Source organism: Durio zibethinus, chromosome 10 (genome assembly GCF_047325235.1).
Source record: "Durio zibethinus cultivar Kanyao isolate XHJ-2024 chromosome 10, ASM4732523v1, whole genome shotgun sequence".
In the NCBI taxonomy this organism is placed as follows: Eukaryota; Viridiplantae; Streptophyta; class Magnoliopsida; order Malvales; family Malvaceae; genus Durio; species Durio zibethinus.
The window spans coordinates 4,084,714-4,110,362 of NC_143171.1; the positions used below are offsets into that span (position 1 = coordinate 4,084,714).

At 30.9% G+C, this 25,649-nt stretch overlaps 2 protein-coding genes across 5 annotated transcripts; both read right to left on the reverse strand.

Moving 5' to 3' along the window:
- Nucleotides 1-344: 344 nt before the first annotated feature.
- Nucleotides 345-4,993, reverse strand: LOC111292612 (squalene epoxidase 3-like). The gene is made up of 8 exons (XM_022885065.2): nt 4,193-4,993; nt 3,202-3,313; nt 2,947-3,121; nt 2,644-2,812; nt 2,200-2,418; nt 1,775-2,050; nt 1,043-1,321; nt 345-678 (listed from the first exon to the last, which is right to left on the reverse strand). Exons 1-8 carry the CDS (start codon nt 4,682-4,684, stop codon nt 574-576), a joined length of 1,827 nt encoding a protein of 608 aa, XP_022740800.2. The 5' UTR covers nt 4,685-4,993; the 3' UTR covers nt 345-573.
- A 2,832-nt stretch (nt 4,994-7,825) lies between these two features.
- On the reverse strand, nt 7,826-12,975 carry LOC111292545 (P-loop containing nucleoside triphosphate hydrolases superfamily protein). Of its 4 annotated transcripts, XM_022884974.2 has the most exons (15): nt 12,613-12,975; nt 12,364-12,525; nt 12,147-12,236; nt 11,916-12,044; nt 11,542-11,642; nt 11,155-11,269; nt 10,834-10,965; nt 10,314-10,379; nt 9,875-10,054; nt 9,558-9,653; nt 9,064-9,201; nt 8,719-8,801; nt 8,435-8,472; nt 8,132-8,346; nt 7,826-8,028 (listed from the first exon to the last, which is right to left on the reverse strand). In XM_022884974.2, exons 1-15 carry the CDS (start codon nt 12,817-12,819, stop codon nt 7,945-7,947), a joined length of 1,836 nt encoding a protein of 611 aa, XP_022740709.2. In that variant the 5' UTR covers nt 12,820-12,975; the 3' UTR covers nt 7,826-7,944. The 4 variants fall into 4 exon arrangements, with proteins under 4 accessions (XP_022740709.2, XP_022740712.2, XP_022740710.2 ...); XM_022884977.2 differs by lacking the exon at nt 9,558-9,653 and having other exon boundaries at nt 12,613-12,964; XM_022884975.2 differs by lacking the exon at nt 10,314-10,379 and having other exon boundaries at nt 12,613-12,963.
- Between the last annotated feature and the right edge of the window lie 12,674 nt (nt 12,976-25,649).

The following is a 25,649-nucleotide window of genomic DNA, read 5'->3' on the forward strand; positions in this document are numbered from 1 at the left end:
TTTCAAAGAAACCCACAATATAGACTTGGCCGTGCTAAATATAAATTCACTCATAAACGGGGAGATCAAACTCATGGCTATCATACTCAATAGTAAAGTCAGCAAAGCATGTAAGCCGTTATCATTTCAATCCAATAAGTTTAAGTTGGTAAATTTTTGTGGTTAGTTTTGCTGGAAAATAATCTACACGACCATTTTATTGCATGCAGGTTTATGAATGGCATTCTTCCAGTCTCCGGAATCCATTATCTTTTGTTCAAGGAAGTAATATTTCTCCCGTCAATGTTCTGATTGCTGAAATCTATTTAGTCAACATGCTGAATCTTTTTATCGACAATGTCATATAACAGGAATAAAGAATTTTTCTGTTTAAGTGTTTCTGTTTGCGAGAATTTTGTTCATACAATGAGAGAACAGTTCCTAGTTGTCTCTAATCTAGCACGGTTGTACAATGTCCTTGGTATACATGTAACATAACGTGCACTCATCAGTTCACCAGTCTAAGCAAAGAGGAGTTAGTTCAAGCTTTTTATCTTGGGTGCTAAAAAGCTGAAGCTACCATGATGGGGCATATCACCGGACTGGAGGAGCTCTATATACTGCAGGAACTGTGGCAGGGAAGAACATCTGCCTCAATCCCTCTGCCTTGATTATGGGGAAAATAATACCTGATGCACTCTGCAGAAAAGGGGGAAAAAGGTTAAGCAAAGAGTGGCAAAATCCGGCATACCATTTACAGATATCATGTTTTTCTTCAGTATACCAATGGACCTCGCATTAAGTGTAGCAGTTGAATTATTGTTAAGTATGATGCTATCTTGCCAATTATGCCACGTGATACCAGTATCAGTTGACAGAAAAAGAATGAGTTTATTCAGTCCGAAAAAGAAACAAAAAGTATGAGTAGCATGTCAAATAAATTGTGCAGTGAGATTATTCAGTTCATAATTAGAGACGCAAGGAAGGAAAAGAACAGGGAACAAAGGGGAGTTAAAAGGCAAAAAGAGAGAGATCAACAGCATAAAGGGTGGAAAATACATACCGAAATTAACCTAGCTCCAATACACATGCGTTGAAGTGAAGGAAATGGTAGGAGCAGGCGACCAACTCCATAAATTGCCACAGCAAAGAAATGAAGAACTAGACTCAATGGTCGAGGGTTTAGACCAGAGAGTAAAGCCACTGGTCCTGTTGAAAAAACACCTCCAAGGCTTAAATAGTCAAAACAGGCTTGGCGCATTTCCTCCCTTGCTTGATCAGGGGAAGCAGAAAACACCTTATATAGGGCACCAGCGAGAGTATTTATTGTAGATGCCACAGGCTGCAATAAACGCCATATCATGAGCAAACAGCAAAATTTTGAAAATAACATCTCTAATTCATTGTATATCTTCAAAGACCATTCAGGTTGGAAAGAAAAGGGGCTTAACGTCAGCAGTGGAGCCTAGAATCAAGAGTTTTTTTCCTTTATGTCATAAGCATTACCAGACCATCATTTCAGATTTTTGAAGATGACACCAAAACTTAGTCACTAGGATGGTCAAGCAGCTGAAACAATTCTTTCTGTGGTGATAGCTGCAATTAAACCAAAGATGAAATGCAAGTATCTTACCATGTTTACTTGGTTACATAACAAACAAAACAAAATTCACCGTGCTAGGTACTCGGTCAGGATCAGGGCAAAAGAAGCCAACTATATGAGATATGGCACAAATAAATTCAAAGGGTGAAAGGGGTTACTAAAACAGGATCATAGCATAGGCATCCAACTAACCATGCGTAATATGTAAAATGATTCAAGATACTTGGTCAGGGAAGCTGCATCATGAAGGTCATGCAGAGGCCTAAGAAGATCCCGAAGTACAACAATATCAGACAATGCTACGGTCATTCCTCCACCAGTTAAGGGATGGCGCATGTTGAAAGCATCACCCATTAGAAGTGCTCCAGGAGTCGGATGAGGATCAGCTGGCATGCTTCTATTTGGCATGGTTCTACTATTACCTTTGTCAACAGCAGCTATGAAGGCATCATGAAGCTCAGGTGGGACCTGAAACAGACACACTTTTTGATTAAACCAAGGTAATGTGTGCAGCAGGCAATTGATGCTTGATCATGAACAAAGAATGAAAGTTAAATTTTATGGTCAAACTACATAGAAACAGCTTTATCCAAAATCATGCATCAATTAGCAGATACCTGTGGTGCCACCATGGTCTTTAAATAATTTGCCATTTCCCCATTAGCAACGGAAGGTACTTTCTTCCCAGGTACATCGACCAAGCAGCGAACCTCTGTGCTACTGATTGGATAAAACAAGATGGGTGAAGGATCTGCTAGGATAACATGCCCATAATTTGAAAATGGGAGTTCACAGTTCTCTAAGACCAAACCCACAAAACAAGAGGGCACATCCACCTGTTGAAAAGTATAAAACGCTAAATTTTCTTTCCTACTGGAACATCATAAGCACCATAAGCACGTGCAAATTAAAGGATTAGATTTAGTATTCAAGCAGACAATGCAATTTTCAGAAATTGTAGCTCAAATGATAATAATCTTGATGACCATGATTGCTTATAATGATTCTTAGATGAGAAGAAAGCGAGTATTTATATAACAAATATAAGATGTCAACTTCACCTTTGGTTTGCAAAGACAGCGGCGTAGGTTTGAAAAGCAACCATCACATACAATCGTAAGAGGAGCATAAGCTCTTAGTTCTTGACCATCCTTAGTTTTGTATTGCACCCCTCTAATGGTCCCATTTTCTTCAAGCAGAGATGTTACTGTTCCTTGTTCTAGCTGTACACTGAAAATTAAACATACAAGGGTGAAAGAAGATTAATTGCAATCTTGCAACCATTTACATGAAATTCAACAATGCTGCAGTCACTTGGCAACTAATATTTATGCATCACGGATCCTAGAAGTAAAATAGATTACTTGGGAAGGGTGACAGCTTTTTCTCTCATCTTCTGTATGAAACGCCCGTTATGGAAGCTCCTCCCAGCAACATCTGAATGAAATTTGTCCAAGGGATATGACAATCTACTATTTCTCCCATCCTTGAAGAGAGCATACCCAAGCACTCGCTGGGCATCGATTTCCTCCACGCAATCTGTAATCAGAAGAGATATATATTGCATTTTACAGGTTAAAAAAAAATCAGAACAGATACATATCAATTTTCATTCATACCTTCAAGGCCCAATTCAACTAATTTAAGGTATCCTCCGGGCTGCAGCAGTTCCCCAACAATTCTGTCTGGTTCTGTCAAATCTCTTTCTATCACATGAACACGCCTTCCATCCTAAAATTAGCAACAAAGTTATAGCCGAATTAGTATTAAATAACTCGAAAAGGATTATTGCAAATGAACACCAGTCTAAGCCCTTCTATGATTCTAATGCTTCAGAAATCAAGAAATCTGCAATTTACAAAGCAAATTTGAAAGAAAGTTCAAGTCGGTATCTTTTATTTGTTCCTTAACGAAAACCTATCCAAGTTAATCTACCTCTAGGATTTCTTAAAAAGTAGTAGAATCTTACAAGAAAGACAACAATACAATACGAAATCCAAATTGAGGTTTCAATGACTTCAAAGTTCATATCAAATCATTAACTGGTCACCGATCATCATCTTCATTTAGTTAGCAAAGTTAGTTCCAAGTTGAATTCCAAGTTCAATAGCTAACAATCTGATATAGTTTGCACTTTTTATACTTGTCAAACTCCAAAATCTACAGCCCTTTTGAGCTGAAGATCCAAATTTGTAGTCAAGGCCAACAAAAATCTAAACAGAACAGTCAAACGAATATATATAAATATATATAGTATCTTTTTTCATGGCAATTACGTCAACAAAATCAAACTCCAAACTGATTTGTTGTTACGATAAGATAATCCCAAGCAAGACAATTTAGCAAAGCGTACCCATGTGTAGCTTACTTGCAGGCAATAATTAACTAAATTTCAAGCCAAATCAATGAAAACCCAGATTTTCTTTAACAAACCCAATTCTTCTTGTATTAAAAAAAAAATGAAATCTCATTAAAAAAAACACAACTTTTCTTAATGAATAATGACCAAAATTCAATAATTATCTCTATATTTGACAAAATCAATCAACAAAAAAGAACACAGTAAATTATAGTAGATAATAAAAATAATTAAAAGAAAACAGAATTTACCTTGCCAAGAGTATGAGCAAGAGCAGCACCAGCAACACCGGCACCGACAATGATGACGTCATCGCCGAAACCATTTTCCGGCGAGCATTGTCCTATGTCGGTGCTGTTAACAGCGTCGGTTTGGATCTTAAATTCCCTAGAACCTTTCTCGATTTTCCTCTTCCTATTGTTCTTACGCCGCAAAATGAAAAGAAAAACAAAGCCAAAAAGAGAAACCAAAAACGTACCAACGATAAAATTTTCAAAAACCATCACCATTCCCTTCGAACGAGAAAATCCAGAAGCGGAATTAACAAGAAGAGAGTTAGAACTTTGTTGGTTTTTGCAAAAGCAGCAAAAGCTGGTAGTTTTGAAGGGTTTTCTCAGCTTTGTTTTTGATGAAAAACTCTGATATGTGGTGGATTTGAGAGATATTGTAAGAGATGGTACCAGGACCACGGCTTCTTTATAGGGAAGCCGGATGGTTGTTAGAGCTAAGCTAATTAATGGCATTGCAGAAGATGAAATATAATAAGGTTTAGAGAACAGGTCTCATTTTGATTTTGATTCTTAAAATTTACAGTTTCTGCTTCCTTTCATCAAACAGTTAAAACAGATGACCCTGTTCTTGTTTTTTCACGAAGACAAAATTTGTGGTCTTGATGTGAAGAGTCTCAAGATTCAAGAATTATGAGAAGGAAAAGACAAGTTACAGGCAAGCAAAGCTAAGCTGGACGACATGAAAAAAGAAACAAAAGTAGTCTGACTCTGGCTGGTTTGTTAGGTTTGGGATCTTTCTACTTTCTCTAACTGCTTTCTATTACTGTGTTGTAATTACTTGGAATAGGACATAAGATTCGATTACGTAATTTTTCCTTTTAAGGGGGGAATGACAAAATGACCATGATTTTGGCTGTTAGCGGATGTGGATGTCATTTGACTGTTTTGTTCTGTTTTCCCCTTTTTTTTTTTTTATTATCATTTTATGTTCGTAATATATGTGGATCAAAGAAGTTCTCCATTTCCTTTCAATATGATTTTAAGGCTCATTTGTAAATATGATTTTTATAATTTATAAAAGATCCTATATGCATTAATATAATTATGAATATATTACAAAATAAAGTAACTATTACGAATAAATTCTTGAATTATATTAAAATGTTCATTTGATATATAAATTTTAAAAAATTTTAATATAATACTTAAATTCTAAATTTATTAATTAATATGATATTTAAAAAATTATTTATGCATTATATATTATCATTTAAAATTAATCACATCAAAAATAAATATTATATTAATTAGTTAATCCATAATTTAAGTATTTACATTAGAGATTATTAAAATTTAAATATCATATTAAATATTTTATTATAATTCAAAAGTTAATCATAACATTAATCATAAAGAATAATTCAACCCATAATATATAATAATTGATTTATATCATGTCATTTTTCTTGCACATGAATTCTATTTAACTAGGTTTTTTTACCCGTGCCATGCACGGAGTTTTTTTATTATATTTTTTTATAGTTTAAATTTTTAATTTATATTAATTTTTATATTATATATAGATAAATAAAAATAATCATAATCATTTATAATTTGTTGTTTAAAATTAAAAAAATTATCAATATATAAATTATTATAAAAGAATCTAAATAAGCATTATAAAAGTTTTAGATTATGAAAGTAAAATTATATACAAATATCAATGAAAAAGTTAATCTTTTATTCACAATTATATAAATTTTTTAAAAGTATATATTATTTTAGTATAAAAACCGATATTTACACATGTGATATATCATGAAAGATTTTTTTATATTTAAGTTTGAAACTTTATCTTGTCAAATTTTTATGACAAAAAAAATATTGATTGTGAGAAAAAAAAAACATAAATATATATTTAATAATTATTTAATTTAAAAAATCTAAATTTTTAAAAATTTAGTTTATTCAAGTTTAATTTTAAATTAAGATAAAAAAAAGTTAGTATAATTTTAAATTTATATATGTGTGTAATTTTGAATTGAGATAAAATATTTTTTTATTTTAAATTATAAAAAAATAAAGAAAAAAATTGATAAATAACAGTGATTCAACCATAAATTTTACTTATTTAAATTTATATGAATATTAACTTAGAGGGTGTATAATTTTTTATGAATTTTAAGATTTAAAAATTTAACTTTTAAAAGCTATTTGAATTAGATAAGAGTGAAATATGAGAAGATATATTTTATTAGATTTAAATTAAGATAAATCTTATATATTTGAAAAAATTTTGATAAATGTAAATGTTGAAACTTTAAAATTTTTAAAAATTAAATAATTGATTTAATAAAATTATTTGAAAATATCTTACGTGTCAAAAATATAAATTGTCTAACTAAACATCCACATAAGTAAATTTTATCAAATTTTTATATATATTGTAATATAATATTATATATGATTTCATAAATTTTACTTTTCAATTTATATGGTTGATCCATACTACTATAAGTTTACGATAAACAAAATTGAAGTAGTATTTTTTTTTCATTATAGAAACTAGTCATTCCTAGTGAAAATATATATTATGTTTATTAAAACATTTTAGACTGTCATAATATAATATATATATATATATATATATATATATAATTGAATCAGTAATTGATGAATTCAAAAAGGAAAGACTTTCAATTCCAAAGTCCTAACTCCAAACAACTTCCAAGTGATCCTTTTGACAACAGTTCATTTAAGAGTCTTAAATCACTTACATTAAGATGAACCTCTTTTTCATGATCAAAGTATTTTAATCTGTACTTAAAGCTCAATTTTTTTTTATATAAACATTAGTAATTTATTTCAGTAATTTTTATTATAATAATTTTTTTAGATCAATAATCTATTATCAATTGATCAACTGATAAATTAAGAAGCTGTAAAGATAGTATTGCCGAGCTACCTAATTATGCAATGGAATAAGCTAAAGCTATAGCTAATTCAAGTTGCATAATATAGGTTTTGAAGATGAAGCCTAACCCAAATTTACTATCAAAAGTCATAAGCCTAACCCTAAAGCGTCAGAGTGAGAGTGAAAGCTATCCAGGGACAACCATGTGCCAACAGCTATTATGCTATTACTCTCCATTAAGAATCCTTTTACTATAAAATTCACGAGTCGTTCAATATTACTATGATTATAATACTGTCTTTATTATAGAAAAAAAATTGGAAAGCAACAAAATTTATACTACAATTTTTTTATAAAAAATCACAACTTAAATCTTAAAAAAAAATAAAAAAAAATTATAAATATTAAAATTTAAATCTCAAACTTTATAAATTTCACCTCTTAAAAATTATTTTATAAACCAGTTAAACTAAATTTGAATTCAATTATTATTTCTTTTAAACAAAATTCTCAAACTAACTTTTAATCTTAATTATTTCACCTGTTAGCAAGCTTTTAAATTCATTTCGATCCAATTGTTGACTTTCTTTATCTTGCCATCAGCAATTGTTGACTTGAGATTTATCATAGAGTAGCCAGAAACAATGAGTGGAGCTGTTGATTTATTCTTTCAATTGTTTGTTTTTGCAACATGGTCAACATAATTTACTTATTATCAGCTAATAATTAGCCTAAATAAATAAATAAATAAAAGCGTTAATTACGTGAATTAGAAAATAAAACATAATGAACTTTTTTCTTCTATTAAATAAAACATAATGAACTTTTCTCAACTCTAAACAAAAGACTTGCAACTGAATCAGACAGATTTTTGCTTTTTGCGTTTATGGGTAAAATCGGAACCTTCTCCCTTCATCCCATCATTCTGACCTCTCTTCGATGCCTGAGACCAAATAGTGCAAATGTTCAGTAGCTTTTTTCTTAGGAAAGTTGTTAAGAGAGGTCATTGAACATAGGCACAATTTTCAGATAAAATGTTCATATACCTTAGCAGAGAAAGTTTTGAGAGGGTCTCTGCTTTTTCTGAATTTTTTCTTGGCTCCGTGGCGACGTGCAGATTTATTATCTCCCATTGCAGCTCTAGCAAGCTTGACCATTTTGCTGGCATCACGTGTCTTTTGGTCTAACAGATAGTCAGGCACGTCCCGAAGATGAGGAGCAGGAGGGTCCTTGCTCAGAACCTTGTCATGTTTCAATAAATCTGGTCCAGTAAAAATCCGGTCTCAGACATCAGGATTTAGCAAGTACATTAAAAATAACTGAAATTGTTAACCTACTATGTTTATTACCTAGGTCTCTTGGATTTACTTCAAAATGAGCCTTCAACCTAAACAAATACAAGCACACAAGTATAAAAACACAAGACTAAAGTCAGTAGCAGACATTAAATTCGTATGAAGGTAGACTGAGAAGGTAAAATGGCCACCAGGCTAAATTACAGATTTACAGATTCAATTTTGATTATCTTTTGTCGACTGGAAATATCTGAGTTAGATGTTGGTCATTAAATTCAAACTTTAAACTCAAGCAGGTCATTTCAATGTTTCTAAACAAATGATTGGTAATCACTCACTTTTCAGAGTTGAGAATTTCATTCCTTAATTCCTGAGCTCGTGATTCTCTAACAGCAATTCTCGTCACGCTCCTTGCCACATCCTACAAGATTCCCCCCCTCTCAAAATAAGCATGTGCACTTAACTATCAACCATTTAACACTGAAACAACTTCCTCTCAATGAAGCTGTCTACCGCAATTTATAAAAGAAATCATGAATGAAATGCAAAACTTAAATATGTCAAAGCTAAAAATTTTCACTGTTGGACATCCATTAGCCCTTACCATAATAATTAAAAATAATAGATTTGACTTTATCAAAAACAAAAAAGATATGACACTAATAGGAACCAAATAATATTACCTCAGCCCTATATCGTAAAGACTCCACTGCATCCTTGGTCAGCAGTGAAAATGGCACAATAATATCTGTGTCATCGTCTTCTTCGTTACCCAAGAAGGATTTAATTTCTTCAAAAATTTCCATCTCATCTGGAGAAACCTGTTATAATGAAAGAAGGATTAGATTGGCAAGAGCCACAAAAAGCAAGTTGAAATAATATGTATTCTACTACAATCATAAAGTCATTTAACATCAAGCATTGAAATAATATTTATTCTGCTACAATCATAAATGTCATTCAACATCAAGCTCATCATTTTGAGATGCACCTAGCCTATACACAGAAACTATAAACGATCTCTAATCAAAGCCAAAGTAAATGACTTGACACCAAAGAATCACCGTTCCCATGCCAAAAATACAAGGCGCGGAAAATAGTAAAAAGGGCAATGCAGAATATTTGCATATGCACTGTGGCCCCTATAAAATTTTCCAATTTTGTCAGACAAACTCACAAGAGAGACAGATGCACCAGCACTATATGCTCTTCCAGTGCGTCCAATACGATGTACATATCCCGAAGCACTTGAAGGCATATCAAAATTTATAACCTGTGCAAGGAAGAAACATAGAAACAGCAATAAAATCAAATTTTGGAAAAGGAAAAAAAAAAAAACCGATGAAAAAAATACTCCACATTGTAACCAAAGGCCAGTAAGAATAGCACATGATTAAAAACTTATGCTAATAGCAATCCCCATAGACCAAAAAACAACGATTTTGCAGCTTAGCTAAGAATTGATTAAATTATCTTTTTTTGTCATTGGTTTACCGTGTGGACATTTTTGAAGTCGATTCCCCTCACAACACCAAACTCGGAGTCCAGTTTTGGCTTAGCATGCTTTCTGGACTTCCTTGAGTCCACATGTTTGTCCCCATTGGCTTGTTCCTTCTCTTTTGTTTGGTTGTCATCAGTCGCAATCAAATAATCAAAAAGCCCAGCATTGAATTCCTGACAAAAGCAAGAAAAATACAGGTAGTAAGCAACTAATCTTACTAATATTAGTAGATATTAGTCAGGTAACAATCACAACAGACACAGCAAATATTATTGTCAAAATTTTTCATCTTTCAGCTCTAGCCTTACAATTTAACATACATAGTAACATAGATACTTAATAGAATACATGTAAAATATAGTCTTTTTGCCCAGTATAGTTAAAAATCTATAGACAAATAAAATTCATTTGAAACAATACTAGTCAGCATACCTCCAGGATATGTAGACGAGAGTTCTGAGGCAACTCAGCATTCAAGATAGCAGACTTGATTCCAAACTGCCCACAGTACATAATGAGAAATAGGATAAATGAATTAATTACTATAGGTAGTTCAACTTAATTGGAAAGAACAGCAAGAGCTTAAAAAGTGCTAGAGCCTTCAGTAGCTAAAACTGATCAACAAACATTATAAAGTGAGCATAACATATTAAAATAGTATCATTATGTCATAAGCATTGTAATTTCCATGAGATGCATCAAAATTAAATATTTTCAAACTAGGTCTAATCAAAGATAGTGCTTAAATGCAATCAAACACTGACATTCAGCAAAATAACAATTATGATATGATATAAATCTACACAGCTAATGTGACATAGTTCAACCATGCAAGTTGGCCATTACTTTCAACTTTATGATAGGCAATCAAATGAAAAGCATGCAACGTGCAAACATTAATTAAGTTAATTAGTGAAAAGGAGGCATTAAGTTTAAGATGGTGATAGAATACCTTTTCAAAGAATAGTTTCAATCTGAAACCAGTATCAATAGCATTAGTAAAAATCAAAACTTTCTTCAGCACCAACTCCAACTTCAGTAGAGCAAAAACATAAAGTAACTTATCATTTGTACTACACGAAATCTGAAGAACATAAAAGATAGGGGAAATGGGTCAGGAAACTTATGAATTAAACAACAAATAACTTTTGCAATCCATTAAGCAACATGGAAGAATAATTTAGTTAAACTATAGTTACAAATTTGAGAAAAAATAGACCAACTAGATGCAATAGCCTTCACAATTTCCCACTATAGGTGTATAGGTTCTTACCCAAAATTGCTGAACATTTTTTGAGATAACCTCATCCTTGACATCTTCTACTTCTGACAATGTCAAAACAAATGGATTGTGCAAAATCAACTTTCTAAGTTGGTCAACATCAGGGCTGCCAAATATCAAATGTCAAAAATAGATTGATCAGCAGGGATTGGCAATCTTAATAGAAAAAGAAGAATAGCACATTATTAATGCAGGTAAATTTTATATGTCCAGTGATGGTAACAAGCATATAATTGTCAAAACAGAATACAATTAAGAGGATGGTGCATATGGCAATAAATCAATGGGCTATCAGGAAGGTACATGAACGTGAAAAGGCTTCACCACAAATGTCTTAACCTGGTATTAATAAATACAAAGCTTACACCAATAACAGACCTTGAAGTAGCAGACATAAGAAGGCATTGACAACGTCTTGGAATGACAGGCGTAAAAGCTTTAAGATCATCTCCAAAGCCAAATTGCAGTAAAAGATCTGCCTGAAAATATTTATCCATCAATGACCTCATTAAGAAAAGACCAAGGAACCATGTTCATTAGTATAAATAACACAGAGACAGCATCTCAATTGGCAGATTTATTTGATATCTGCTAATTAAGTTGGAAACAAGTGAGCATTTAAGGTATACGGTCCCATTCCAGATAACAGTATAACATGTTTTGGGGGCGGTTCACAAATTTTACATACAGACTCTTATGGTTGCTCAAATCATAAATTCATAAGTTGCTCTAAATTTGACTCAAATTCTTACCTCATCAAGGACAAGAATTTCTAGTGATTCACTGATAGAAGTCGACATAAGTAATCCAGCAGACATGCAATCCCTTATGCACTTCGGGGTAGTTACCAGAATATCCGGCGGGCCAGCCAATGCAGCTCGCTGCAAGTAATTTTAATATTGCCAGAGAAGAAAAAAAAAATCAGTAAATAGGGTTCAATTCGCTAAAAGTATAAAAAAAAATGCATCAGTAATCAAACCAACCAATTCAGAAGCTGGCATGCCACTAGTCAACTGCACAATTTTCAATTGAACTCTACATAATTCAATCAACGAAACAGCCTGCTTATAAACCTGAAAACCAGTTATACAAGCAAACACCTTAAAATTAATCAAAATATAATACTCAAAATCTAATAAATAAACTTCTATTCAGTATTAAATTTCAAAAACCAGAAGGAATTTAAGTAAAACAGCGTGCCTGTTGACATAATTCACGCGAGGGGACAAGAATGAACCCAGCTGGAGCAAGCCGGGACTTTGAACCGGAATCCGCCGGGAAAAGCCTCTGAAGCAAAGGCAGAAGATACGCAAAGGTTTTGCCAGTGCCGGTTCTAGCTTGAGCAACCACATCCTTGCCTTGCTAACAACACGCGGTCACCATTTCTCAACCATTAATCAATAAAAAATAACGATAATTAAGCAATGATTCAAAGATGATTGAACTTACTAGAATGAGAGGGATTGCGACACGTTGAATTGGAAAAGGCTTGTCAACGCCTTTCTTGAGAAGAGCTCTGATCAATCGATGATCGAGGCCTAATTCTTCGAAGCTTTTCTCTTCTTCTTCTTCTTCTTCTTCTTCCTCTTCTTCCTTATGTTCATCTTGGTTAGGTTTGGGATCTTGTGGAGGCTTCTCTTTGCTCCTTTTAGCCATTTTTGATCGAGAGTTTTAGGTTTGACGATGAGAAAATGGGGAACTATCGGCTTTAAAATTAGGGTTTTTGGAGAAAGCGGGCACAGGTATTAGGGTTTTAAAAGGGGATAGAGAGGAGGGACTGTGATTGATTTGTGACAAAGTGGGTCAGCTTATGGATCGGATTCAGGAATCAGGATCCACCTGCTTTAATCTCCGAAGCTGTTGCCTTGGGTTGCTTTAAGACGTTCAAAATCCAACAATCAGAGTCGAAATTGGGCTCAAAATTAAATTCCTAAATCGGCCCAATAAAATATGACGGATTGGATTGGACAATAAACTAGTTGAGAACTTGAAATATTTTTTTTTGTAGTAATATCATTTTATGTATTATCATCGTTCAGAGGCATTTGATTAATACAATTTTGAATTCTAAAAGAAAGTATGGTCTATAAAAAAATGCGATACTCAAATTTTTTTTTTTATTTTCATGGTATTTTATATTCAAATTCATTAGTTTGGTTAGAAGAATCCACATATATTAATTTTTGTATATCATAATATCCTGAAAATAATTTTTTATTTTATTTTATTTATAATAAATATCTAAATGACAAATAATACATTTAGTAGTAAAAGAAAAATAAATATTTTAATTGAGTGTTATTTTAAATTATAAAATATCACTAATTAAAGCATTTGTAAATATGAATGTTTTAATTGATAGGGTAAATTTTATTTACAAAAAAGATCAATTAAGACGTTTTTTTACACAAACATCTTAATTGATGATATTTTAAAATTATAAAACCGATTAATTAAGATGTTTGTGTACAGAAACGTCTTAATTGATCTATTTTAAAAATTATAATGATTGATCAATTAAAGCATTTTTGTACACAAACGTCTTAATTGATCATCAATTAAATTATAAAATTGATCAATTAAAGTGTTTGTGTATAGAAATGTCTTCATTGATCTATTTTTAAAATTATTTAATTGATCAATTAAAGAGTTTATGTATACAAACGCCTTAATTGATAATCAATTAAATTATAAAACTGATCAATTAAGGTTTTTGTGTAAAGAAATGCCTTAATTGATCTATTTTTAAAATTATAATGATTGATCAATTAAATCATTGTTGTACACAAACCCCTAATTGATCTAACTTTAAATTATAAAACTGATCAATTAAAGTTTTTGTGTACAAAAACACCTTAATTGATCAATTAAATAATTATAATGATTATCAATTAAGGTGTTTTTGTATACAAACGAGTTAATTGATCATCACTTAAGGCTTTTATAAACTAAAACGTCCTAATTGATCTATTTTAAAATTTATTTAATTGATCAATTAAGGTATTTTTGTTTACAAACGCTTTAATTGATCATTTTAAAGTATTTATTCCATATTCTTGAACCTTAAAAAACCAAATGACTAATACAATTGAACGATAAAAGCTGTAATGCGTGTATTTGCCTAAATCCATCAGCCCATTCACTTGGCATTTTGTTTCTTCATCTCCCTCATCGCTGCTAACTGTGAACCACTCAATGTCGTCACACAGTTTTACTATGTATGTGTGAATTTTATCCATTTTGTATAATGTTTATTTGTCTATCTATGTTATCTTTTTCCTTCCTTACTATATATATTTTTATTTTTATTTTTATAAGCACTTACCACCATCACCAACATCACACACCCTCCCTGCATTGCATGTATGGTATTTTTTTTGTTGTTTGGTTAGAGTATTGTAGTTTGCCAAATGGTTTTATGGAAAATAGTTATTATATTTTTCTTCATTTGTTTTGCATGGAACTTTTATGATTTGATGAAACATATGATAGTTTGTACCCTGTATAATATTATTGGTTTTATTATGTTTTATGTATATTGGTTTATTTATTGTAGTGGGTATTGGTTTTTTTTTACTGTGTGATATATATAGAGAGATAGTTTTGTGTATTTCATATAATTTTCATCAAAATCGCTAGTATTATATTATCCAAAGAACATATGTCACCTTCAACTAAACATAAAGAATACACATTCATCATGAAAAAACAAAAAAAAAAATCAATGGGACATGGTAAACAAATTAAAGTGACTGGGATGAAAATTCACGTCAAGTTCAGTCAAGATGGAGATGAATTTACGTGGATGAAAATCAAGGGGATAAATTCACGTGGTTTATCCTAATGTTAAATTTAAATTTAAATCATTTCACGGCACATACATTGACCACCAAACATTTTTCTATCAATACAAATATGATTTTTATAAATCTAAATTGTGTTGTAATTCACACAATGACGATTTTTGTTCCCTGAATACAAATATAAAATTAATCAATACAAATATTTATTTGGTTACACAAGTATGATGTCTGTTATAAATAAACGAATATATAACATGACACACAATTTGCATATCTACAACCTTCCCCTTATTGCCTTAATTAAATAAATATGTTTAAAAAATATTCTATGAACCCAAATGCAAAATATAGTGCAATTTACGTGTCTCTAATATGAGAAAAGTCAAATGATAAGTGATATGCATTACATTCGTTTAATTATTTCCTAATACAATTACTTTTAAATAAAGCCACCAAAGTAAAGAAAAACTTAATTTTATGATTTTTTTTTAATCTATACTCACCAGCAGTGATCATTTCATCATGTGCGAATTCATCAAGTTGCATTATTTCATTAAAAAGTGACATTCTTCTATCTATATTCTTAACTTTTGTCTAAAAGTAAGCTGAAATGCCCTCTATCACATTCACAAGACTATCATATGAAGCACCAAATTTGCTAATGTGATCAACCAAATTAGCGATTAGTCCATCTTTGCTCCTAAAACTCTTTTTGCTTGACAACATCCTAGTATTTCTTGAAACAACTAAACCAATTTCTTCTTATTCATCTCTTATCTTTGTATTTCTTTTAGTATGGATCAAACTTTGAAGAGAAGTAAGCATCTTCAGAACATTCAATGACTCAATCGGATTGGCTGCTATTTTGACTCTTTGATTGATTGCTTTATTAGATCCGAAAATAACTTTAAAATCATTAAAGAAAGGAAAAAGTTTGTTCTTTAACCCTTTAGCATGTGGATGTGCTTGTCAAAAGTTAAAGCAAATATGAATAAAATAAAAAGAATAGAAAAAAAACATAATTAAGTAAGGTAAGCCATAATGTAATCTTAAAAAACTTGCTTGAACCCATTAATCAAAAAAAAATTTCTCAACTATGATACATTATTCTTGATCATTCTACCCAAATCCATTATAATTTTTTGTATCACAAATTGTGTGATTTATCTTTTGAGTAGCTTAACCCTGGATTCGATGTGGGGGTGGTTTTGAGTTGTGAAGTAAGAATTAGTTACTCTAGCATTCATTTAAGATAATCTAGATATCCGACATGAAATATCCTATTATCCGTTTTTTATCTAGGATTTTTTATAAAAAAATGTAGACATTGAACTAGATAAGAATCTTCCTCTCAAGTCCATGAATGGTTACCTACCCTTAAACTTTTAGTTTTTCTTCTAGGTAAGCCTCATACGAATTACGATGTATTGGCATATGATGAAGACATATTCAATTCCTAATCACATGGTTAGACATTATGCAATACCATCAATATAGTAAATCAAAAATCCATAAAAAGAATGAGTTAAATGAATACACAAGGAAAGAAAACAAAAAAATCTGCATTCAAATTTTTAATATACATTGGACATTCAAGAATAAAAAAATATCATATAAAATATATATTCAACATAGATATAAAGTAAATTCTACACTCAACCATATGGTACATAAATTAAATAAATTGAGTAAATGTTATGACATACAAAACATTTATATAATGTTCTTATCCTCGGGATTGCAACCAATGGATGAACATCTTATTAGCTAATTATCTCTAAACTGAATCAAAGAATTAGATGACTCAATATGCATAATCAAATCTTGATGTTCAAATTCATCTGGTTAGCTAATACTTCATTTAATAACATCACCTTTAATATGATAAAAAATCACCTCAAACCTAATAAAATTATGGAGAAGGCAATAAACAAAAATAATTCTACACTGTGTCTTTGTTAAATAAAATGACTTTTATCTTAAAATTGCCCATCTAACTTTCAATATATCAAAATATATCTCGATACAATTTCTTGCTCGAGAGTATTTCATATTGAAGTATTCTTGCAGGGTCGTTGGTTGGAGTTCTACCCTTCAATAACTAAAATGGTATCGTTGACCTCTATAAAGTGCTAAGAAACATTCTTCATTTGTGTATTTAGTATCACACAAATAATAATTACTTGTTATAATGGAACAACATTAATAATATGAAAAAGAAATGTTCTGCTATAAACATAACATAAACATAATAAAAATTATACCTTATAGGATCCTCAACTCATTCATGCATGTAATAGCATCCTTTAGCACTCTACCATCTGTTGCAGAACCTTTTCATATCGGTAGAACATATATGAATTGTATATTTAGGATACAAACACAAATGACATTGGTAGCAATTTCAATTTTTCTAGTCTTGTATCTTGGCCTATCAACTATATCTACATTGACTTTGATGTATATCCCATCTAAGGCACCCAAACAACTCTTAAATCATTTTTGTCTCTTATCTATTGAATATTTCAATACTGGTTCAGGTTTTTTTAACAACATAATATACAGTCTTAAAATAGAATTCAATATAGAATGAAATTATCAACTAATTGTCTCTCCAAATCAGGTCACTTGACACTTTATAACTCTATTTTTTGTATGATAGGCTATGATGTGGAGAAAGCTAATAACTAGTTCTTCTGTTAACATATGTCTAGATGATTGTAATCTTACTTCTGTTTTAAGTAAATGACATAATTTTGTGAAAGCTCTCTTGTCCATTTTATTATTATCTACACACCATCACTCTAAAAAATCATTGCATTTATGTTTAACTCTCTAATCTATAGCCTATCATAATATATTTCACCATAAAATAGTTTACATCATTTTATAACTTTCATATGTAATAAATTTATAACAACAAAACATAACATATGCTACAAAGTCTCCATCTGCTTCAAATGCATCATAAGTATTGTAAACAATTACATCTTTGTTCTTAGTGATAAATTAGCTATAACTGTTTAGAATATAGAATCTCGTTAAAGTTAAAAATATAAATGGAAAGCAAATCTTGGCATATGGTACATGAAATCTATCAAACAGCATCAAAGAAAATATAAATCAACAACAAAACATTTTTGGATGAATAAGCTAAAACAAATAAACCACAAAACAAGTTTGATATATCAAAAACAAAAATCCAAATCTAAACAACATCTAAAAATATGAAAAAAAAATTTGGAATGCAACAAATAAGACAGACCAGATAAATTGTTATCAGAAAGTATATGCACCATTTTTTTTATAAAAACAAAGATAAACTTAAGAGGATAAAGACTAAATGACGAATGTTTAAGCTAAAGTTGGTTTAAAGAGAAAAGTATTTGCTTTAAGCTGAAATATGTTGAAAGAAAACTAAAAACCGTATTGGTTATTGAAATATGAACACATTAAATAAGGCATTTCATATATAGAAATACCTCATTTGATGTATAAAATATAGGTTGTGTTACTTCATGATTAGACATTACAACATTCATAAAGTCATAATATAATTTTTGAGAGAGAAAACAAAATCTTAATATATGGCGATTAAGCCGTTTGTAGAAAGAAACACTTTAATTGATAACCAATTAAGGTGTTTTTCCATTAAAATGCCTTAATTGATGGACACTTCAACATTTATCAAACTGTAACTGAAAATCATTCATGTCATAACATGATCTTCGAGACAAAAAAAATTTAATAAATTATCAATTAAGGTGTTCTTATTTGAAATGCCTTAATTAATGATCAATTAAGGCATTTGATAAAACAAATGCCTTAATTGATGCATTTGTCAATTAAGGGATTTCAAGGAAAAAATGCCTTAATTGATAAATTAAGGCGTTTTTTTTCTTAAAACATCTTAATTGTAAAATAAAATAAAAAATTATATTTATAAAAAAACCTACAATTGAGTTTCAATTACTTCAAGAGTTACTTTTCAAAAAGGTAATGGCAATATGATAAATTTTTTATTTAGGTCAAATTTGAAAATAAGATAACTTTTCCCTTCGAATCTTAGAATATCACAGGGTAAGGTAAGTTTCTGATTCTGAAACTTTGGGTACTGTTGAAAATCTGATATTTTCCTCCATAATCAGATTATTCTGAACAAAATATGAGAATTAAATACCCACCATTAAAATTTCGAGAAAAAATTTGTGGATTCCCTCGAATCAAATGCACTATTCATGTTTACTACCATGAATTATAAATTTTCGTCATATAAATTGTTACTAAAAATACTTGAGAAAAGCATTTAAGCATTTAACTAATAATAAATGTATATAATTTCTTCCTCAAAATTTAAATGAAATACTTAAAATAAAATTTGAGAGTTTTTTATTAAAAATCAAAAAATTAGATATAATAAATTAATAATATAACTCATTGAATGTGCTATCTAGTTTATAAGCTCATAATCTGTTAGGACATTGAGTGGTCAAAAAGATATAATGGTTTTTCTCTATGTTAGAAGCCTTCAGCAAACAACTAAGAATAATTTTAATATTTGTGTCAACCTGATATGTTAGATTGGTCTGACATACTCAGTGCAACATTAGTTCGGTCACGTCCTTATTATCCCCTAATGGTTCCCTATTGCTTATCTATAAATATGAATGCCCATGCAACATTAAGGCAAGTCTATTCTACTTTTAATTCTATTTATTACCCTCATTTCAACCTCACTCATTTTAACTTGTGTGTTGAATGCAAACATATGGAACATTCCCTATTTTTTCCTCTAAATATCTTTCTCTTCTGTCTTTCCAAAAATACCTTGAAATCAAAGCTCGGCATAAATATTTGATGCACTAGGTAAAGGCCTCATTTTTCATTTACTAGCCAAGTATGAAACAATGCCACCAAGGAAGATAATTTTAGATAAAAGAGAAATGGTCATCCCAGCTGGAACAAAAATGCATAATAGCCAACACTCAAAGTGATCTACCCCACAATAGATAGGCCTGACCATGAAACAATTTCAAGTTTTGACCTAACAGATACATACCCTTAAACAAATGTTACAAACCATAACTCTATCACAAGTTTAAAAAATGTCCAACTTAATCACCCATGACCAAGGGGCCGCAACAAGACAACTAAGTTATGAAGAGATGAAAACCTCATCGACCTCTAGAGAAAAAGAGGATACACCTCAAGTTGCCATTATCCCAACCACAACTCGACACATGCCATGACCTAGAATTTTAAATAGACAAACTCCAAACCTTAACCAAATAAAGATCTAGAAACTCGAATGTAAGCCATGAAAAAAGAGTTAAAAACGAAGGTAATGGCATTCAATGATAAGTTTAAGTTCCTAGAGACTTCAACCTTCACTAAAGAAATCGATAGAGCCATACCTCCTCAAGGGTTCAAAATGCAAACCTTAGAAACATACGATGGTACCTTTAACCCTTTCGATCATTTAAAATTTTATAGAACTAGCATGATGATGCAATGTGGCAAATGAAGCTTTGATATGTAAAGGACTTGATACCACTCTAAAAGGCACAACTCGATCATAGTGTAGCAGCCTAGAATCAATGTTCAATTACAATGTTCAAAGAGCTCAGCTACTCTTTTTTATCTCGATTTGTAAGTAAGTGAAGAACGAAAAAGACAACTTTGAGTTTAAAGTCAATTCACCAAAGTTACAATGAAACTTTAAGGAGCTATGTCACATGTTTTAACGTGAAAGCTCTACAGGTTCAAGACCTAGAGTAAATCGCCGTTATAGCTGTCTTGACAAGTGGACTTAATGATAGAGAGTATCATCTAAAGTTGACTTTGTCACTAAAATCACCTAAAACTTTAGTCGACATCCTATTTGTAGCAAATATATATATATAAAAATACCAAAGCTACAATGAGAAACAATCAAGATGAGAGAAGTTCATCCCTTATTTTTGAGATTAAAGTAAGATAAGCTCATTCATCTTCCTCATTAGTAAGAAAGGTAAGGATTTCTATAATCTTTTCCCAAGAAAAAGATGACATAAGGCTAGAACTCTAGTAAAGAAAGGAACTACACTATACTAAATACCTCTTGAAAAAGGATACTGATACAAATTAAGAGAAATCCTAACCTCAGATGGTCAAAGCCACTGAGACAAAATACACGAAGAGATCAACCAAAACATATGGCTCTCATAAGGACATAGGCCATAATACTAAATATTGTGTCGACCTAAAAAATGAAATCGAAACTTTGATAAAAAGAGGTCAGTTGAAGAGGTTTATAAAGCAATGAAGACAAAGTCAACTCAAAATGAACTACAGATAAGATCGAAGAAAGCCTACCTAAGATGGAGAATGAAAGCTAAAAAATTAGAGAAAGAAAGTCCGATGAGATAACCCAAGATAAAAAGAAGTTTGAATAGATAACAACATGCTAATCGTTAGGGTGATTAACGTGATCAATAGAGGTTGCTCAACCTCAGCTAAAAGAAAATTCAATCCAAGCATGATCATGGTCATAAGCACCTCGATAAAGAAAAAAAAATATTGAAAAGATGAATCGATCTTATTCAACCTAAAAGATTTAAAAGTGATCCAGCACCCTTTTGATAATGCTATAATGATCATAGTTACAGTATACAATTACGTAATTAAAAAAATTCTATTTGATAATAAGAGTTTAATTGATGTCATGTACTATGACACTATGAAAAAAATAAAAATTGACGAAAATCAATTGTAGCCGATCACCACAACACTAATATGATTTAAGAATGAACAGGTACTAGTTAAAAGAACTATCAAGCTACTATCTCTTTGAAGATATAACCAAGGACTATCACCTCAGTCATAGAATTTATAATTGTGAACGTCCCATCAATTTACAACATGATATTAGTTCAACTTAGTCAATCTGTTATGCGGCTCATAAGTTTAACTCCATATTTAAAAGTAAAATTTTCAACACCCAAAGGGGTCAAAGAGATTAAGAGAGATCAATTTATAAAATGATAGTGTTATGTCACAATAATAAAAGGGAGAACTGTGAAGTAGACTGGTAGATCGATCGAAACTAAAAGCACTAAAAAAGGGCAAATAGCGTTAATAAAGAAAAAGTAGGAAACCATAAGCAAAAATATACAACGTAAAATTGACCTGATAAAAGCATGCTCTTAAGCCGCTCTGAGCTTTTAAGTTCTAATAAAAGACATCTTTATTCTATTTTTTGAATTTTTGAAGTAACTCTAAAAATGATTGAGCTTTTAAGTATGCATAAACAATTACATATCATTTGAATCAAGCTAATACGCCAACCAAAATATAGCTTGAAATGAAAAATACATACCAATTTCACCATATATATATTTAACAAGTTACCAATAACATACTAATCATCACGTCAAGATCTGTTTTCGTAAGAAATGATCCTAACCAAATCAAACAAAAAGAGATAATTGACCAAATACCAGGTTTTGATGAAAATCGACCTAAACTGGCAAAAGATCTTATGGTTATACCATTTTGAGATAAAATCTTTAAAAAATACATGCAAATTAGAGCTAAACTTCAACACAAGGGTCAGTTAATCCAACTTCTAAGAGACAATGCTGATCTGTTCGCTTGGACACCATTCGATATACTTACAATTGATACCGAGATTATGGTTCACATACTGCATACTAATCTCAAAGTAAAACTAGTTTAGCAAAAGAAGAGAACTTTTATCCCAAAAAGATAAAAGACTATCAATGAGGAGGTCAATAAATTATTACAAGCAGGCTTTATCAGAAAAATCTATTACCTTAAATGAATAACCAACATGCTCATGGTCAAAAAGCATAGCAAAAAATGAAAGATGTGCATTGACTTTATTGACTTGAATAAAAGCATACCTAAAAGATAATTTTTTTTTAGTTCCCTCATCACGTCTTTAAAAATCATACCGAGATCACAAGGAGTATATACAGAAACCTTGATCAACTCATCCTATTTCGTAAGCTTTCTTTTTTTATCATCACTTTTCTTAGTCGATGTACTCTTTTTCTTCTATTCCTCTTTGAAACCCTCATCATTATTAGAATCTTCACCACTACAAGAATCTAACTCCTGAGTAGGGTAGAATTTCGAGGTTGAATTGTGGTTAAAAGCAACACGACCCTAAAAAAATAAAAAATAAAAAAGATAACTTTCCTTTAGTTCCCTCATCACGTCCTTAAGAATCATACCGAGATCACAAGGAGTATACACAGGAACCTTGATCAATTCATCATATTTCGTAAGCTTTCTTTTTTTGCCATCACTTTTCTTAGTTGATGTACTCTTTTTTTTCTATTCCTTTTTGAAACCCTCATCATTATCAGAATCTTCACCACTAAAAGACTCTAACTCTTAAGTAAGAGTAGAATTTCGAGGTTGAACCGTAGCTAAAAGTAACACGACCCTGAAAAAAATAAAGTAAAGATGATTCAAAAGAAAAAGTAATCTCAATAAAAACTTATCGAATATGAATATAAGTGACAACGGGAGCATCTATAGATGAAAAAGCAAAAGTAAAAAAAAATTATAAGACTGAACTTTAAAAGAAAAAATAGCTAAAAATAAAAAAAAGTCAATCATAAAAGATAGATTGACTTGAGAAATGAGAAAAATAGTTATATCCTGTAGGTTGAAATCTATCTGAGCACATAGTTCTTTTATGCTCATGACCCGTTATTTTCTTACTTGAGCATTATCCTCGTTTCATTACTATCTTTCTTTAGACATCGAGTTAAACTAGAAGGCCATATTCTAACAATCACGACCTTCGATAATTGGTGAAATCAAATTGTCATCATCTTACCTAAGCTGACCCCCTTAAGTTTTACTCTGAAACTTTCGACTTCTCCATAACTAAAACTAGAACACATAATTGAAAGTACCTATCGAAGAAAATGAAAAAAACGACTGATAAGAATAAGAACCCTAAAGCTGAAAAGTTTTTTAGATCGAAAAACTTAGATAAGATGAAGAACAAAGAAAGTAGAAGAATGAAAAAGGAAAGCCCAAACAACTTTTTATAAAATTTCATCACAAATTAGATGAACGGCATAGACTATGCATGTGTCAAAACAAATTTGGAAAGACATCTTTTTATCTTTTTTTTTTAATTTTTTCTCTCAAATTATATATTTTTTCATTTAATACAGTCAGAACAACCAAACCGGATGGACCCCAGGTTAAACTGACCAAACCGAATAACTTCTTGTCATAAATCGAACATTCAATTCATCATCAAAGTTTAAGGTAGAGACTCAAATTCAAACTCTTAAAATAAAACATAAGTCCTACGTTGACCAGACGAACTCCAACACTAATATTAGATCATCCCGAATAATTAACACTTCGATGACCCTTAAACCAGCTATACACTCAACCTAAGACATAAGCGTAAGATCAGACCCCAATAAGGTTAGACCACGACTTAAGGCTAATTGTCTCCCATTGCCAACCTTTTCTATAACATCAATTGCAAAGAATCAAATTTTACGTCATTTTCTTTTACCTATCAACCTTACACGGAGTGTGTCAATCGCACACCTAATAGTCTAATACTCAAATTACTAAATGAGGGGATAGAATGTTGGGAGCATTTAGTTGTCAAAAAGGTATAGTGGTCTTGTTTTATGTTAGAAACCTTCAGCAGACGACTAGAGATAATTTTGATATTTGTGTCGACCTGATATGTCAGGTTAGTCTAACATACTTAGTGCTACATCAGCTCGACTATGTTCTTATTGTCTCCTAATGGTTCATTATCGCTTATCCATAAATACGAATGTTTAGGCACTATTAAGGCAAGTCCATTTTACTCATAATTCTTTTTACTACTCTCCTTCCGACCTCACTCATTCTAACTTATGCATCAGAGTGCAAACATAAAAAATACTGCTTACCTTTGTCTCTATTCGTCATTCTCTTTTATTTTTTTAGGAATACCCTGAGATTGGAGCTCAATACAAACATAATCCATTGGCCAAAGTTTCAAATTTCACCTATAATTTTTTTATTTTGAACTTTATATTAATTATTGGCAAAAAAAAATTATATTAGTTTGTTAATAGAGTAAGAAAGATCATATTCAATCTTTTTGTTTTTATGTATTTATTAATAGGTCAATGAATAAGAAGATTTGAAATTCATGACTTTTCAAAATGTCAGTATATCCCCGATCCACTAATAGACAAAAAAAAATCATTGACACAAACCCAATCTAAATTGTTCAAAATTGATGACACGGTCCAACCCAAAAAAAAAAAAAAAAGAGTATATTAAAACTAGTATCATGGGCGTGAATGGCATTGAAAGTAAAACCCCAACCCTTGTGACTAAAATTCAGATGAAAGTAGCAATGGATCATATCAAAATCAGAATCAGATGAATCCTTCGATATATATATATATATATATATATATATATATAAACCAATTTCAACTTCTTTTTCCTTTCTCTTTTCAGCCAACAACATGGACAAATTAACATATATGGGGTCCAGCCCATGATGACATGCATGCCATTCTCGGAAGACCCATTAGTAAGAGGAATGAAAGCAAATTTGACCATCAACTACTTTCGGTGTGACTTGAAATTTCTGCAATCACAGCCATCCATAGGGCTGAAGACAATTGTGGGCCT

Bases quoted from the DNA above. Each gene is read 5' to 3' on its own strand.
- LOC111292612 (XM_022885065.2), bottom strand. From the start codon at position 4,684: ATGCCATTAATTAGCTTAGCTCTAACAACCATCCGGCTTCCCTATAAA. The intron at 3,314-4,192 runs GTAAATTCTGTT...TGCTAATTTTAG, and splicing joins TTGCTCATACTCTTGGCAAG to GATGGAAGGCGTGTTCATGT. The intron at 2,051-2,199 runs GTATCTGCTAAT...TGTCTGTTTCAG, and splicing joins AGACCATGGTGGCACCACAG to GTCCCACCTGAGCTTCATGA.
- LOC111292545 (XM_022884974.2), bottom strand. From the start codon at position 12,819: ATGGCTAAAAGGAGCAAAGAGAAGCCTCCACAAGATCCCAAACCTAAC. The intron at 12,526-12,612 runs GTAAGTTCAATC...GCGTGTTGTTAG, and splicing joins TCGCAATCCCTCTCATTCTA to CAAGGCAAGGATGTGGTTGC. The intron at 12,045-12,146 runs GTTGGTTTGATT...AATTACTTGCAG, and splicing joins GCATGCCAGCTTCTGAATTG to CGAGCTGCATTGGCTGGCCC.